At 44.7% G+C, this 18,574-nt stretch overlaps 1 protein-coding gene across 1 annotated transcript in view; it reads left to right on the top strand.

Annotated features, from left to right (window-relative positions):
* The first annotated feature begins 687 nt into the window (after positions 1–687).
* INSRR (insulin receptor related receptor) overlaps positions 688–18,574 on the top strand; it is a 219,347-nt gene continuing 201,460 nt past the window's right edge. Inside the window, exon 1 of the mRNA XM_056545044.1 lies at positions 688–781. Coding sequence (XP_056401019.1) covers positions 688–781 — 94 coding nt within the window. The remainder of the gene's footprint in view (positions 782–18,574) is intronic.

Raw genomic sequence — 18,574 nt, forward strand, 5'->3', positions numbered from 1 at the left:
GGGACTTCGAAATGGCTGCTCTACAGGGTAAAATACGCTGTCCTCTGTGGTGGTAAGTTCTGTGTAAAAGGCGCTGTGAACAGCTGATTTCAACATTTGAGCCAAAATCACTAACAACTTGCACCAAATGATAAATTTGGTGCATGTCCACGAAAACCAAAGTGAAAAAAAAAAAGGGTAAAAAGAAACTGTCAACAGGCAAAATTGATAAAGTGATAAAATTGATAAAGTGTTTGCACTTATGGTTACAATGTATGTGATTATCTGTCTACATGGATTTGAGTATTCACAAAAAGCTCCTATAACTTTACAGGCTTTTCTATGCATTGCAGCAGGTGGAGGTGGAGCTCACTCTATGCAATCAGCACTAAGAGGTGTAGGTGACCTGGGCAGGCCAATGAGCTCCAGAGTGGGCCTGTCATTGTGGCACGCTTATGATACATCTGCTGTTTATACAATGAGGCACGCTTCAGTAAGTCACACCTCCCACAATACACAGGTGCTCACACTGCAAGCGTGAACTACACAATGCTATGTGGAGACACCTCTGAAACCTTCCAATATCCCCACAAGGTGTCAAGTACCTGCGCACTGCCAGCAGCAAGGATGTCTCATGAATTTTGTTTTTAAGAGTTATTAGTCTTTTTTTTTGTTTTTGTTTTTTACTATAATTTCTAAACTGGGGACATGGAGAGGACAATTTCCCAAGTGTGCATAATATTTTTCACTACGACGCTGATCATCAGTCTAATGTGTTTCACAAGTGGAGAGACAACAGATTGTAAGTTTCTTTTAAATCTGTGAAAATAGCTGTGATAAAGTATTATGCATTTAATAGAGAATTGTTATTTTGTTGCAGATTTCTAAAGCTATATAGGTAGGCGTGTGTGTGTGTGTGTGTGTGTGTGTGTATATATATATATATATATATATATATATATATATATATTTTATTTATGCAACGTTATCAGTATATTATTGCTGCAATCTTATGTATCAGTTGGTGGTGAACCCATTGAAGTATGAGGTCAAACAACAAGGGTCACATTAGATTGAATGCTGTTCATTATTTGTAACTTAGGGCAGCATTTCCAACCAGTGTGCCTCAGGCTGTTGCAAAACTACAACTCCCAACATGCCCGGACAGCCGTTGGCTGTCTAGGCATGCTGGGAGTTGTAGTTTTTGCAACAGCTGGAGGCACACTGTTGGGAAACACTGTTATAGGGGATGTCTGGTTAGCAAAACCTTTTTGAGGCTTTGGGTACTGCATTGTATTGTAGGCTTGAAACCCTGATTTATAAGAATAATGTGTGTAATTTTTTTTTTTTTTTTTTTTAAGCAATTTGGCTGTGATCAGATTTCAGGTGTGCAGTTTTGTTAAAACGATAACGTGATACAACCACAACGTTTGTACACAGCCATCCTTACAAATCCTATTTAAACCCTGCACGCTCCCTGCCAGAGCCATGTGAGGTCCTAAAAAATATGTTGCCTGAAGTGAAGTAAACCCCAGAAAAGATACCATTTTTTGTGATCTTTATTCTACACAGATCAGTATGATTACAGTGATACTCAGTGTACATTATATCTGAATAGGACATCTCCAAATGTAGTAATACCAAGTGTGTGTGTGTGTGTATATGTATGTATATGTATGTGTGTGTGTGTATGTATACATATATAAATATATATATATAATAATTTTTTTTATTCTCTCCTCCCCCCCCCCCCCCCCCCCAAGAAACTTTTATAACAAATCCTTAGATTGCTTTCACAGTTTTACTACGGTATGGCAGTGAGCTGTCTAAGCAGCAGTCTTCTAGTGCTGACTACATAAGATCTACTGGAGGTAATGAGGCCTTCAGAAGGGCGGCGTACAAAGGTGTATTGGCAGTCCTGTAAAAGAACATCACTAAGTTAGTGTAGAATTCCTTCTAAAGAATATTCCAATAAATGATTCAAGCTATGTTTACAGTATGGAATCAACGCCTGGAGAAATTTGTCGCTAACTTGCACTGTGCAGACATGCGCCATCACCATTGATGGCAATGCAGTCATCGTGGATTGATGCTGAATTAACATGTTCATTGTTTCAGCAGGTCCGGAGACCAGAGCGCTCCAGTGAGAATGGCTCAGTTAAAGAGTACGTGTCATCAACAAAAACTTTTAATATGTTGTTCATAATCATTAATGAAGACATATTGTAATATTTCTTCACTAAAAAATATTAATATTTATACCAGTTTTTTCATTTTATACTTTTGGCCACTAGTGGTCTCTCTTCTATGCCTGGTCTGCAGGCAGCTTCCTATGCTTTTCATAGTAAGTGTATAGCTTTTAGGACTAATGCTGAAAGGGCACTGGTCCTTTCACAGGAAGTTCAGTACTCTCAGCTGAGGACTCGCTCCCAGCCTGGAGCAGCACTGTGAGCTACAAGCCTGCACATACCTCTCATATAACAGAGGCCAGTCACCTCCCCCTCCCCCCTGCTCTGTGTTCTCCCTGCCCCTCACCACACGTTATCTTGTACATTGTATTATCTCACTGCACTCCCTGCTCTGTGCCCCCCCCCCTGACATTCATCTCAATTACTGCCTCTGTAATTGCTTCCACCGCCCCTGGTTCTCGGCAATGACTTTTTAGTGCAGAGAGACACAGGAGAGAGAAAGAGAGAGAGAGAGACAGAGGCTGCCGTCCCTCCCCTGTACTTAGTCTGTATGCACACTGCAGAGTAGTGTTTCCCAACCAGGGTGCCTCCAGCTGTTGAAAACTACAACTCCCAGCATGCCCGGACAGCTGTTGGCTGTCTGGGCATGCTGGGAGTTGTAGTTTTGCAACAGCTGGAGGAACCCTGGTTGAGAAACACTGCTGCAGAGGGAGAGCAGCATACAGGAAGACTGACAGAAGCAGAGTCCCGGCCAGGCTTCATGTGACATCATGCCTGCCGGGACCCGCCTCCTTCCACCCCTCAGAAATACAGTGCTCCTGAGCTAATGAAGAGGGATGAAAAAAGGTATTTCCACAGTGTTTTAAACCTCAATAAACACAGGGATAGGCATAGGTAGAGTAAGGGACAGATGGGGAGGGGGATCAGGGAAAGTTTAGTTGATGACAGGTACTCTTTAAAAACGTATTCACGCTAATGTTAGATTCATGCAGCAGAATTTCAGAAAAATCTGTAGTGTGAATGTAGCTTCAATATTGCAATTCTTTTGCCATGTGTGACACCAGACTAAGGTGTTTTGCCATGTCCAGGCTTTTTGGTGCAGTTTTTGTATGTAAAGCTGATAATAGTGACCTTGGAAAACTGTACTCCCTCAGTAGATTCCAAATTTAGGTGTGAGCAGAACCAGACCTGTTTCAAGGGTTCACGTATTAAGCAGAAAATAGGATAAATCCACAGCACACAGGTTCGTGAAAAAATATATTCCATAAAAAAGTGTCACTTTTATGGAATACATTTTTTCATGTTTTCACCGACCTGTGTGCTGCGGATTTATCCTATTTAAAGCTGATAATAGTTATCCATAATAGATAACCATTATGATCCATTCAAAACTTCATTAAAAAATGAGAGAACACTTTGCTTAACAGTAGAGCCGATTAATTGGGACGAGTAGCACTTGGGATTGGAGGGGAGTAATTAGAAATCTTTTTGAAATTTCTGTTTACAGCAAAGTTCTAACTTAACCCAGAAATCAATATCCATTAAAAATCAATGTATGATATTGTCTAAAACCTCTAAAGCCCTGTAGAACACTGCTAGGTCACCAAGGCATATATTCAAGTACAGTAGTTATAAGGCTAAGTGAATGTCAAAGGTATGGCTACATGCGGTAACCCATGGTAACAGTTTGTTTAACCCCTTAACCTGCCTGGCGGTATGATTGTCTGGAAATTTGTATCAAAAGCGGTACAATTTTTTGCATTGAATTTCGCATCCCCCCCTCCTCTTGTCACCCCCCCCCCCCTTGTCACATTCTTCCCTCCCCTTGTCACCTTGTCCTGCAGCAGCATACACTGGGTTTGCCGGGCAGATTTCAAACCTAGTGTATTTGCTGCAGAAGAAGTCCTTTCCCCTTCAGCCAATCACTGGCTTGACAAGTGACACCACTGCGGCCTGTGATTGGCTGAAAAGGGAAAGGTCCTAGAAGATTAATAGTGAAGAGAGCAGGGACCAGAGCGCACGGAGGGGAACGGCATATGCAGGGCCCGGGATTAGGTGAGCAAAAGTTTATTTTTTATTTTTTTTATTTTACTCCTTTTTCCTTTACACTTAGCTCAGTGTTTTTCTAACAGGGTGCCTCCAGCTGTTGTGAAACAACTACTCCCAGCATGCCTGGACAGCCTTTGGCTGTTCGGGCATGCTGAGAGTTGTAGTTTTGCAACAGCTGGAGGCCCCCTGGTAGGGAAACACTGACTTTTAGTATTTTTCTTTACCTGCTCTGGGCGGCCCCCGCCACGGGAGCCGACCCGAGCAGATAATCGCTTGTTTTCCCGGGGGCCGTATCGCTATATCGCATTGCTTTTGCGATATATCGTGCAGCCCGGCCGGCAACTCTGCAATTCTACCCCGAGCGTGACTCGGGGTTACCGATCCTGGCAGGGAAAATTAACCCTGAGTCACGCTCGGGATACCCGCTCAGAAGGTTAACTTTTTAGGAGTTACGCTTCTACGGAGTGCACATTTCGGTAAAAATGACACATTGACCCAGATTTATCAAACTGAGGGAGAGAAAACATGGAGAGATTTTCCCACAGTAACCAATCACAGCTCGGCTAACGAGCTCTGGTAAAGTGAAACCTGAGCTATGATTGGCTGCTGTTGGAAAATCCCTCCACTTTTTCTCTCACACCGTTTGATAAATGTGGCCAATTATCTTTTATTCTGTAGGTCTGTACGGTTACATGGATGCCCAATTTATGTAGGTTTTATTTATTTTACTACTCTACTAGGTCAGACATTTACGCACGCAGCGGTACTACATGTGATTTTTTTTATTACATTATTTAAAACATAGTAAAAGGGGGGTGATTCAAACTTTTATTGGGGGGGGGCTTATTCACATGTAGTAGTTTTTTTTTTTTTTTGCCATATACCATGCAATCTTCTGATTTGCACACACTGATCACTGCTATGCCATAGCATAGCACTGATTAGTGTTATCGGCACCCTGCTGCTCCTCAGATGACGAGGAGGCAGGTGAGGGCCCTCTTGTCATTCAGTCAGCTGATTGGGACATCGGGATTCTGTCGTAATAGTCCCCGATCAGCTCCGATGAGTTGCCGGGATAGTTTTTACTTCCACTTTGATTGTGGCGTCTGAAGGATTAATGCCAGGTATTGGCCCGATCGGTGGTGCCCGGTATTAGCTGTGGATCCTGCCTGCCTGTAGCAAATGGGACCCACAAGGTTTAACCCGTTCTCCGCTCTTAAGAACGGTTTAAACCTGTTAGCGGGACTCAGGAAGTACAGGTACACCTTAAGTACCAGGACGTCGGGACATACCTGTACACCCTGTGTCCTTAAGGGGTTAAAACTACTTTTTCCAAGCATTCAGAAACTTCTCCCTTTTTGGGAGGTGAAACATGATTGGTGTCCTGAAAGTGAAGCTTTTTGAGAAATGGGAAAGCCAAAAAATAGTGATAGAAGAAGTAGCTGCAGGAGTACAGTAAAACACAAAGCACAGGACAAGGGAAATGAGGTCTGTTCATACGTAGGCCTGGAAGTAGCAAGAGGACAGCAGGGATGGTGGACTGGTTGCAGTTGTAGCTGGTGGGCAGCAGGGGTGGTGGACTGGTGGGAGTTGTAGTAGGCAACAGACAACAGGAATTTATTCTCTTGGAGGTGACACCACCACCTGTCCTGCTGAATGCATTCTGTGCTGCTACACAGGAGGGGGACAAGATGTAAACTGGGCAATGGTCTTATCTAGTGACTGAGAAATCCTTGGTGTCTGGGCTAATAGTTCTGATGACAATTTTAAAAAGGCGCAAAGTTCAAGTATGCATCAATCTGGTTGTTCGGGTGGTAGTGATCCATTCCAGGTTGGAATACTGGTCACAAAAACATTGTTTATATTAAAAAAAATTAAGTGATTTTAATTAGAGAAACTCTATTAGGTTTGCAAAGAAAAAAAATGTGTGCGTGTGTGTATGTGTGTATATAATATATATATTATGTGTATGGACAACATAAAAGGTGGAGATAGCAATGATAGGTGAAATGTCTTGGAGGCCTATTCTGGTTATGTACTGAAATGCTCAAGTAATAAGATGCATAAATTAATCCAACTGAGAATGATATATCAGCTATATTACTCTCTGAATTTCCTATGAAAGATGAAGTGCAAGGAAGAGAACGCTACTTTTCTGCACTTAATCTGGACATGTCCCAAGATTAAAGGTCTATTGGGGCAACTTTTCAGATTTTGGAGGATAAATGCCAGTAGCCATTTGTGCTCAGGGCTTACATTCGAGCTTGTGGTAGTGAGCGCAGAATACACAACTATGCAAACCATACATTGACTTACCAAGCGGTTAGAGTTGTTCCGTACTTGAGATTGCACCTACATACAAATCTATGCACCTATATAAATAAGAATGACTGACGAAGCGGTTGAGTTGTGCCCATAACCGCGTATGAGGGCACGCCTATAGAGGGCAAAAATCAAGAAGTAGAATTAATAACATTCCTGACCATGATAACCAACACCACAACTAGTCCTATCTATCTCCCCTAAACTGCCCTTACTGGACTCAATAAACCAAAGAGCTGGCCTGCCGGCTAGCGACCACATGAGGCAGTACCTGACACTGGGAAGATAGGTGGTGAAGCCCACTGCGTCCGGCCTGGCACTGGAACAGGACCTGACTATGTGCTAGCTGATACGTTCGTGTTGACATACTCACTGTGGTGATTTGCAGAAAGGGGAACGGATAAAGCTTGTCGGGCATAACCTGTCCTCCTGTCCCTGCTGATAAGTGGCAAAATCTACATTGTTAGTTAAGTGATGTGAAGAGATGAATGGACTGTACCGTGAGTCATATCCTAACCTGCCAACATGCCCTCATGAATGTGGACTCGGGAGTAATGACCTGCAGCGGACGACGGGCCTCCTCATCCTGATCATGCCTGCAGGCTCGGCAGAACTCAGTAAATTAAGCGTAAGGACTATCACGCCTGCGGACAGGCATCAACCAAGCCACTGTGTCCACAGACGTGACTGACCTCTGCGTGACTATCGTACCTGTAGACTGACAGGTCTCACATACCCTCGTGCCTGTGAACGTGACAGGTCTTTGCGTAACCGCTGTGCCTGGGATGGCAATCTGACTCGAACCTCGTACCTGTAGGCGTGACAGGTCTTTGAGTAACCCTCGAGTCTGTGGAAGAGATAGCTGTTAGCGTGGCGCTGACATGGGTGGACGAGACAGAATAATGCGTGAAATAACCACCTATGAGTCGTGGAATTGTGACTCTATAACCTGTGTTGGGGGAACATTGACTGAGCCGTGAATCTCCCCGCAGGCATGGCAGGTGGAGATGGTATGCGACCCCCGAGTTTTTTTTTTTTTTTTTTTCGTGAGCGGAAGTGAATGGCAGCTGAGTGCCTGACGTGATGTATGCGTGGAGACAAGGGATGAGACTGAGTGTATGCTGTTGCGCTGGAGAAGAGTTAGAACAGCATACGCAGGGGCCCCCACTGAAGACGTGTCAGCCAGGCGGTTGCCCCACTGCCTATATGTATCGAGCCGTGTTGCACTGAAGCAGAGTCAGGAACAACAGACTTCACCAGGACCCCGACTGAAGCGAGTCAGGACTGAGGAACCTGGTGGGTGAGAGGACGTGCGAGGCTCTGAAGACGTGTCAGGAACAACAGACTATCTCTTTATTCCCCCGAGCTGAAAGCTGAAGAGGTAAGCCACTTGTGGGGCTTTGGTAACCAGTGGAAACGAAGCAACGATCTGGAGAAAGAGTATGCAAGTATTGTTGGGCTGACGCTAAGGAGACTGTGCAGGGGTGCCCTCTGTACGGGGGCTTAGTGGCGAGGAGATAACCGTGCCCGCCTCCCCCAAGACTCACTATGGCAGCAGAGTACTGTGTGAAGGTCATGTATGTGTCCCCCCTCCAAACCCCTATGACCCATCTAAGGCCTGATTCTAAGGGAACGTGATATGTGTGGCTGTGCTTATACGTGCAGCATGCATGAGAAGTAAATATATATATATATTTTTTTTTGTAGTGTAAGATCTGATAGGAGTCTATGACCACAGTTACTCGGTGTGACCCCCTGTGGGCATGGCATGTGGGGGGTATGCCAGCCCTCTGTATCGTGATGTCGTGCTCTGAAGTGTCAGTAACAGCGCAGTGCTGCCCCCTGCAGGCGTGGCAGGTATGACGGGGAAACAACCACCTATGTGTCGTGAAGTTGTTATTCAGAGGACATGTCAGTGACAACAAATAAATAGCGCGTCTCCCTGCAGAACGTGGCGGGTGAAGTGGGTGAACACCACTTGTGTCGTGGTATGGATGTGCAGAACAACATGTCAGCGGCCATAGTTTAGTGCATGCTATATGATAGTTAGAAGGTAGCAGGTGAGCGTATGACAGATACAGATGCTTGATCTGTGACTGAGCAGTTACTATACAAACGTGCCTGTGGAATGTCAGCTGCGGGGACCAGTAGCCTGTACCGACGTATGTGCAGAGTAACTATATGTGATTGTACCGTACAACCTGAGAATATCTGTACAGTATGAAGCTACGAGCGTGTGAATAGTGTGTGCCGTGTAAGGTTGTGCGTATGAGCAGTACTACCTATGAGCATGTGTGCGGTAACACAGTGGGGAGCTGGATATGACGACAGTAATGAGCATACGTTCAGAGCAACCCGTATGCGCACATGTATGAATGGAGGGGCATACGTGAGTACCGTATGACCGTGACAGGCACGATGCGGTGCTAATGGCGTGAGCGTTTGGTACTATGACTGTACTCACAGTGTGTGGCGTGATGAGCGTATGAGCTGAGTGCAACAAGGAACTGTACCCACTGCATCGGAGCTATTATCGTAAGGACTGTACACGATACTATGCTGTCTCACTGAATATAACATTGCGGGCGTGTGTGCTGTATGCGACAATGGGACTGTACTCCCTGTGTGTGCCAGTATGAGCATGTGTACTGTGTGTGATACTATAAGTGTACCCACTGTGTGCAACACTGGGCATGTGTATTGAATGCAACTTCAAACTGTACCCACTGTGACTGATACCAAGAGCGCACGTACCGTGCACGATACCACAGCTGTACCCTCTGTGTGTGACACTGGGAGCGTGTGTGTTCTATACCATGATGTAGCTGTACTTGCTGCATGTGACCCTGAATATGTGTGTACTGTAAACGACGTGCTGTACCTACTACAAGAAACACTATGACGTGTGTGCTCTATACCACGCTGTAACTGTGTGCCCTGCATGTGCCACCAAGAGCGCCTGTTATGCAGGATAAATGTTGGGAATGTTTGTGTGGTGTAAAAGCTTGAGCGTATGTGTAGTATGAAGCGGTGAGTGGTATAGTACTGACATAACGTAGAGCATTAAAAGTTATGAGTGTATGCACCGAATACGTGTTGCGTGTGGTGTGAAGCCATGAGCGTATGTATCGTGTGAAGCTACGTGTGGACTACATTCTATGAGTGACTGCATGGTGTGAGTGCTGACAGTAACTGCCTGGCGTGAACGCCAGGAGACTGCACAGCGTAAATTGGTATGGGTGACTGCACGGTATGAGTGCTGAGCGACAGCACAATATAAATGACGTGGGTGACTGCGCAGTATGACGCTATGAGTGACTGCACGGTATGAATGCTGTGGGTGACTGTGACGGTGTGAATGCTATGAGTGACTGCATGGTATGGAGCTAAGGGTGGCTGCACCATATGGAACGTTATGTGTGACTGTACGGCAAGAACACTACTAGTGACTGAATATGAAACGCTGTGAGTGACTGCATGGTATGAAAGTGATGAGTGACTGCATTAAGGGGCCGCCATGGGTGACTGCACAGCACGAAGTTGTAGTGACTGCATGGGCTGTCTAGTGTATCACATGAATGTACTAATATTGACATAAGGCAACTGCAACAACCAGTATGAGCTTAATTGTACAGTTGTGTAAGAAGGCTGTAGACAGAGCATGTGGCTCCAGGGTGGTCTGACCACCGCTGGGGAGCTGTTGCAGTCTGACAGGACAGAGGAGGAAAACTTGAGCTGCCCGTGCCCCTGCAGGGGGGGGGGGGGGTCGGATGGTGGGCTGGACTGATCCCCAGCTGCACCCTTGTGGCAAGGCCGCCGGGGACCCCCCAGTTGAGACACCCCCAACCTGGCTTAACGTGGGTGGTATAGCCTGACAGGGCAGCTACGTCTCTGCCGGCCGTGGCTGAGCTCCGCCCCCGTGCACATCATGTGACTCGGCGGCGGCACCCCGGCAACAGGGAGTGCAGGTCACGCCACGAGAGCCACGGGATGCCGGCGGGGGACAAGCGATGTGAGCCACCGCCAGAAGCGAGAGACTCGGCCGCATGACCTGTCTCGGCGCGGGTGGATGACGTCACCCGGCCGGCTCCAGAAGCGCTTCGCGGGGGAACATAGGTGACAGGGGCCAGCTGTCGCCGGAACAATAGTGCACAATGTCCCGGGATGACCCGGGCCTACCGCAACTGCCACCGCCGCTCCTCTCTGAAAACGCCACACGCGCCTGCCTGGAACCACGTACGCCCCGCCCGACTGTAGCGGGGGCGTTTTATAGTGGTTCCTCCTGCATGGCCCCGCCTGTAGGTGCAGGGGGTGTGGGAATTCACGCCCCCTCGCACAAATGCAGCCAAAAAGGCTTCCTACTTGTCTTCTCAGCTCAGATGACAATTCTTGGAGACATAGTGGAATTTGAGACAATGGAGGAGGACCTGGATGAGGAGTTAGAATAGGCGGCAGGTGTCTGAAGTTGAACTTGATCGGCACAACTGGTTAGGTGTCACCATGATTTCTTTACCTCGTGTTGATGGAGCCTTGTACTGCAAGATGTTGACCCAGTGGGCCTTAAAAGACATGAATTGGCTTTGGCCATATCTACTGCTGCACACGGATAACTGTATGGAGTGGCCCATCCTCTCTTCCACTTATTGTGCAAAGTAGGGATAGCTTTTTTGGAGTAGTAGTAGCAACTGGTGATGCAGCCCATTTTCACCTTAAGGGGAATAACCGATGATATATATGAACAATACATAACACTCTGGTTTATTTAACAGTGTGTACTTATTGCGTCTTTCTTTTGGTGGGGAGACATCATCAGATCTTTCCCACGCTGGACATTCACATATAATTGTATTCTTTTAAGATTACCAGATTAAAAGTTAAGTTTTAGTCACTCCCCTCCCCCCCCTCCCTCTCTTTATACACTGTCATTTTAAGCATTAATAACTGGAATGATTTTACTTATGAATTCGATTCAGAGATGTTTTTTTTTTTTTTTTTGGTTTTTTTTGTGACATATTCTACTTTAACATAGTGGTACATTTTTGTCGATGGTTGCATCATTTCTTGGGGAAAAATTCCCAAATTTCATGAAAAATTTTGAGAATGTTTCATTTTTCTAACTATGAAGCTCTGCTTGAAAGGAAAATAGACATACCAAATAAATTATATATTCACGTATACAATATGTCTACTTTATGTTGGCAACACAAAGGCGACATGTTTTTACTTTTAGAAGACATCAGAGGGCTTCAAAGTTCAGCAGCAATTTTCCAATTTTTCTCAAAATTTAAAAAATCGGAAATTTTCAGGGACCAGTTCTGCTTTGAAGTGGATTTGAGTGGCCTTCATATTAGAAATACCCCATTATCAAAACTGCACCCCTCAAAGTATACAAAATTACATTCAGAAAGTTTAACCCTTTAGGTGTTTCAAAGGAATAGCTGCAAAGTGAACGAGAACATTCTAAATCTCAAATTTTTTTTTTTGCAATAACATGTTCTTGTAGACCCAGATTTTGAATTTTTTCAAGGGTAAAAAGAGAAAAACAAAATGTGTAACCCAATGTCTCTTGAGTAAGGAAATGCATCATATGTGGATGTAAAGTGTTCTGTGTGCGCACTAGAGGGCTCAGAAGCGAAAGGGCGACAATGGGATTTTGGAGAGTGAATTTTGCTGAAATGGTTTTTGGGGGGCATGTCGCATTTAGGAAGCCCCTTAAAAAAAACACTTGGCATAGTATTTTAGAAACTACACCCCTCATGGGACATAAAAAGGGGTACAGTGAACCTTAACACCACACAGGTGTTTGACGACTTTTCGTTGCATGTGTAAAATGACTTCTTTTTTTTTCACTAAAATGCACTTCCCCCCCCCCCCCCCCAAATTTACCATTTTTACAAAAGGTAATAGGAGAAAATGTCCCCCATTTGTTCTGAGTATGGAAATACCCCATGTGTGGACAAAGTGCTCTTTGGGTGCATCACAATGCTTAGAAGAGAAGGAGCCACATTTGGCTTTTTGAAAGCAAATTTTGCTGAAATAGTTTTTGGGGGGCTTGTCACATTCGGGAAGTCCCTATGGTACCAGAACAGCAAAAAATCCCCACATGGCACACTATTTGGGAAACAACACCCCTTAAGTAATGTAAGAAGGGGTACAGTGAGCCTTTACATCCCACAGGTGTTTGACAAATTTCTGATAAATTTGGACGCGAAAAATTATATATATATTTTTACCCTAAAATGCTGGTGTTACCCTAAAATGCTGGTCGGGGACCATGTGCATTTACTAAGCCCCCATGGTGCCAGAATTGTGTAGAAGCCAAATGTGGCTCCTTCTCTTCTCTTTGGAACAGTGGGCTGTGCAAATGAAAAATTACATTTTTCATTTTCATGGATCACTGTTACAAAAATCTGTCAGACACTTGTGGGGCATAAATGCTCACTGTACCCCTTATTACATTACATGAGGGGTGTAGTTTCCAAAATGAGGTCACATGTTTGTGTGTGTGGGGGGGGGGGGTCGGGGTCTACCGCTCTGGCACTATGGGGGCTTTGTAAACGCACACGGCCTTCCAGACACATTTTCTCTCCAAAAGCCCAATGGCGTTCCTTCTCTTCTGAGCCCTGTAGTGCGCCAGCAGAGCACTTTATGTCCACCTATGGCGGTATTTATGTACTCGGAAGAAATGGGGCTTCAAATTTTGAGGGGCTTTTCTCCTACTACCCCTTGTGAAAATAAAAAAATTGGGAGAAAACCAGCATTTTTGTGAAAAAATAAAATTTTTTACATCCAACTTTAAAGAAAATTCTTCAAACACCTGGTGGGTGTTAAGGCTCACTATATCACTTACGTTCCGTGAGGGGTGCAGTTTCCAAAATTGGGTGGGGGTGTTTTTTTTTCTTTTTTTTTTTTTCTCATTTATGTCAGAACCGCTGTAACGATCAGCCACCCCCTCACTCCTGAGCCTTGTGCTCCCGCAAAGCATTTACGTCCACATATGGGGTATTTAAGGCTGCTTTCACACTATAAAAATTAATCCGTTACAAATGTCCGTTAGAAAAGCCCTGGTAAACGGCCGTTAAACAATCCCATTAAAGTCTATGGGATTTTTTGATTATCCTTTATGACCCGTTATAGTCCGTCATGAATAACGGCCGTTAGTTGTGACGGAAGAAATAACGGCACATGCACTAATTTTTCTTCCGTCACAAGAAACGGGTAAATTAACGGCTGTTATTTATTTTTATTTTTTACATTGAAGTTTTAACATTAAATCTATGGCTGACGGATGAGCCTTTATGTCATCCATTTGCACACAGTTTATTATATCCGTTATTACTTCTGAGAAGAGGAGACATCAGCAGACTCCTGCAGTGCTGAGGGACTACTACTACTCCCATCATGAAACAGACTTGTTTCCATGATGGGAGTAATCATTTTGCAGCTGCGGGAGTCTGCAGACAGCTGGGGAGGCTACATTAGTGCTTGTACTACTACCCCCATCATGGAACAGACTCTGTTCCATGATGGGGGTTGTAGTACAGGGGCTGAGGGATTGATCGCACTGGGTTTCACTTCTGAGACCCGATGCGATCAAAAGTTATTAAGCAGGGGAGCGGGCAGCATGCTCCACAACCCTGCGATGTATCAGTGTGTTTTAACTTTTATTTTTGAATCCCCCGCGGGGAGCCCTGAGTGGCCGATCAGGGCTCTCAGCGAGAGATTGAAAAATGAACTTTGAGAGTAGCAGGGGCCAAAGAGCACTGTGGGGGCAAGATATATAGCTCTGCAGAGGGGGGCAGACATATAGCCTATATATATAGCCCCCCAGCAGCGCATTAGATATGACCCCCGTCTGCGCATTAAATAAATACCCGCTGGCGCATTAAATATATACCCCCCGCCGGCACGTTAAATATAATGCCCCCGCAGCGCATGTATATGTGCCCTCGCAGCTCTTCTATATACACATGCCCCTACAGCCGTATGAATGAAAAGTATTTCTATTAGCGGCTCCCGACACTATGCGCTGCTAATAGAAATACCTTTCATTCATATGGCAGCAGGTGTATATGTATATAGAGGCACTGGGGGGGGCAGATAACCCTATATGTCTGCCCCCCACAGCTCTACTATATACACATGCCCCTGCCGCCGTATGAATGAAAAGTATTTCTATTAGCAGCGTATAGTGCCGGGAGCCGACACTGTGCACTGCTGATAGAAATACCTTTTCATTCATATGGCAGCAGGTGTATATGTATATAGAAGCACTGGGGGGGGGCAGATAACGCTATATGTCTGCCCCCCACAGCTCTTCTATATACACATGCCCCTGCCGCAGTATGAATGAAAAGTATTTCTATTAGCAGCGCATAGTCGGCTCCCGGCACTTTGCGCTGCTAATAGAAATACTTTTCATTCATACAGCAGCAAGGGCATGTGTATATAGAAGAGCTGTAGGGGGCAGACATATAGCGTTATCTGCCCCCCCAGTGCTTCTACATACATATACACCTGCTACCATATGAATGAAAGGTATTTCTATTAGCAGCGCATACTGCCGGGAGCCGGCACTATGCGCTGCTAATAGAAATACTTTTCATATATGTATATAGAAGAGCTGCGGGGGTATATATTTAATGCCCTGGCGGGGGGTATATATTTAATGCGTAGGCGGCGGTCATATCTAATGCGCTGCTGGGGGGGTAGATATATAGGCTATATGTCTGCCTCCCCTCTGCAGAGCTATATATCTTGCCCCCACAGTGCTCTTTGGTCCCTGCTACTCTCAAAGTTCATTTTTCAATCTTTTCAGATGTGAAACCCGATGCGATCAATCCCTCAGCCCCTGTACTACAACCCCCATCATGGAACAGAGTCTGTTCCATGATGGGGGTAGTAGTACAAGCACTAATGTAGCCTCCCCAGCTGTCTGCAGACTCCTGCAGCCAGGGAATTTCTACTCCCATCATGGAAACAAGTCTGTTCCATGATGGGAGCAGTTTGAGACCACTACACAGTGGTCTCTGTAGCCCTCCAGATGTTGCAAAACTACAACTACCAGCATGCCCAGACAGCTATTGGGCATGATGGGAGTTGTAGTTTTGCAACAGCTGGAGGTCTACAGTTTAGAGACCACTGCACAGTGATCTCCAAACTGTAGCCCTCTAGATCTTGCAAAACTACAACTCCTAGCATGCCCACACAGCAGTTTGCTGTCTGTGCATGCTGGGATATGTAGTTTTGCAACATCTGGAGGACCACAGTTTAGAGATCACTGTGCAGTGATCTCTAAACTGTAGCCCTCCAGATGTTGCAAAACTGCAAATCCCAGCATGCCCAAACAGCTGTCTCGGCATGCTGGGAGTTGTAGTTGTGTACCTCCAGCTGTTGCATAACTACATCTTCCAGCATGCCCTTCGGCGATCAGTACATGCTGGGAGTTGTAGTTTTGCAACAGCTGGAGACACACTGGTTGGTAAATACTGAGTTAGGTAACAGAACCTAACTGAAGGTTTTCAAACCAGTGTGCCTCCAGCTGTTGCAAAAGTACAACTCCCAGAATGCACGGTCTGTCAGTACATGCTGGGAGTTGTAATTTTGAAACAGCTGGAGGTTTGCACCCCCATGTGAATGTACAGGGTACATTCACATGGGCAGGTTTATAGTAAGTTTCCTGCTTGAAGTTTGAGCTGCTGCAAATTTTTCACCGCAGCGCAAACTCCTAGCGGGAAACTCACCGTAACCCGCTAGTGCGAATGTACCCTAAAAACACTACACTAACACATAATAAAGGGTAAAATGCTACATATACACCACCTTACACTGTACCCGCCCCAATAAAAATGAAAAATGTATTGTATGGCAGTGTTTCCAAATCAGAGCCTCCAGATGTTGCAAAACAACTCCTCCCAGCATTTCCGGACAGCCACTGACTGTCCAGGCATGCTGGGGGTAATTTAGCAACAGCTGGAATTTGGGAATCACTGTTGTAGAATACCCCTATGTCCACCCCCTATGCAATCCCTAATTTAGTCCTAAAATGTGCATGGCACTCTCTCACTTTGGAGCCCTGTTGTATTTCAAGGAAACAGTTTAGGGCCACATATGGGGTATTTCCGTACTCGGGAGAAATTGCACTACAAATTTTGGAGGGCTTTTTCTCCTTTTACCCTTTATGAAAAGGAAAAGTTGGGGGGCTACACCAGCTTGTTAGTCTTAAAAAAATAAAATAAAGAAAGAAATAAAACATTTTTACACTAATTTATTTTCACAAACGTTAAAAGGAAAAAAAGACCACTTACATTTTCAACGAAATTTCTCCTGAGTATGGAAATACCGTATTTGGGCATAAAATGCTCTGCGGGCGCACAATAAGGCTCAGGAGTGAGAGCGCACTTTGTACATTTGTAAATTAGTGATTTGCACAGGGGTGGCTGATTTTACAGCGGTTCTGACATAAACGCAAAAAAAGAAATACCCACATGTGATCCCATTTTGCAAATTACGCCCCTCACGGAACATAACAAGGGGGTATAGTGAGCCTAAACACCCCACAGGTGTTTAATGAAATAAAAATTTTCATTTTCACAAGGGAAAATAGGAAAAAAATGCCCCCGAAAATTTTTAACCCTATTTCTTCTGAGTAAGAACATATCCCATATGTGGATGTAAAGTGCTCTGCGGGCAAACTACAATGCTCAGAAGAGAAGGAGCACCATTGGGCTTTTGAAGAGAAAATTTGTCCGGAATTGAAGGCCACGTGTGTTTACAAAGCCCCCACATGTGACCCCATTTTTGAAACTACACCCCTTACATAATGTAATAAGGGATACAGTGAGTATTTACACCCCACAGGTGTCTGACAGATTTTTGGAACAGTGGTCCGTGAAAATGAAAAATGTAATTTTTCATTTGAACAGCCCATTGTTCCAAAGATCTGTCAAACACCAGTGGGGTGTAAATACTCACTGCACCCCTTATTAAATTCTGTGAGGGGTGTCGTTTCCAAAATGGGGTCACATGTGGGGGAGTCCACTGTTCTGGCAGCACGGGGGACTTTGTAAATGCACATGGCCCCTGACTTCCATTCCAAACAATTTTGTTTTCCAAAAGTTCAATGGGCTCCTTCTCTTCTGAGCATTGCAGAGCACTTGACGTCCACACATGGGGTATTTCCATACTCGGAAGAGATGGGGTTACAAATTTTTGGGGGGGCATTTTGTCCTAGTATCCCTTGTAAAAAAATTAATAAAAAAATAAAAAAAAATTTAAATTAGAGGGAAAACTAGATTAGTGGAAAAAAAAAATGTCCACATCAAACTTTAATGAAAAGTCGTCAAACACCTGTGGTGTTAGGGCTCACTGGACCCCTTGTTAAGTCCCTAAGGGGTGTAGTTTCCAAAATAGTATGTTATGTGTTTTTTTTTTTTTTTTTTTTTTGCTGTTCTGGCACCATAGGGGCTTCCTAAATGTGACCTGCCCGCAAAAAACCATTTCAGAAAAACTCACTCTCCAAAATCCCACTGTCGCCCCTTCCCTTCTGAGCCCTCTACTGCGCCCGCCGAACACTTGATATCCACATATGAGGTATTTTCTTACTTGCGAGAAATTGGGTTACACAATTTAGGAAGATTTCTCTCCTTTTTCCCCTTGTAAAAATTCAATTACTGGGTCTACAAGAACATGCCAGTGTAAAAAATGAAGATTTAGAATTTGCTGCTATTCCTGTGAAACACCTAAAGGGTTAACAAACATTTTAAATGTCATATTGAATACTTTGAGGGGTGCAGTTTTTATAATGGGGTCATTTGTGGGGTATTTCTAATATGAAAGCCCTTCAAATCCACTTCAAAACTGAACTGGTCCCTGAAAAATGTTCAATTTTGTGAAAATTTGGAAAATTGCTGCTATACTTTGAAGCCCTCGGATGTCTTCCAAAAGCAGAAAAATATGTCAACTTGGCTGGGTCCTTAAGGGGTTAAGGACGAAGCCCATTTTGACCAGGACCAGGTCGAAGGACCAGTACATTA

This window comes from Hyla sarda, chromosome 11 (genome assembly GCF_029499605.1).
Source record: "Hyla sarda isolate aHylSar1 chromosome 11, aHylSar1.hap1, whole genome shotgun sequence".
NCBI classification, from domain to species: domain Eukaryota; kingdom Metazoa; phylum Chordata; class Amphibia; order Anura; family Hylidae; genus Hyla; species Hyla sarda.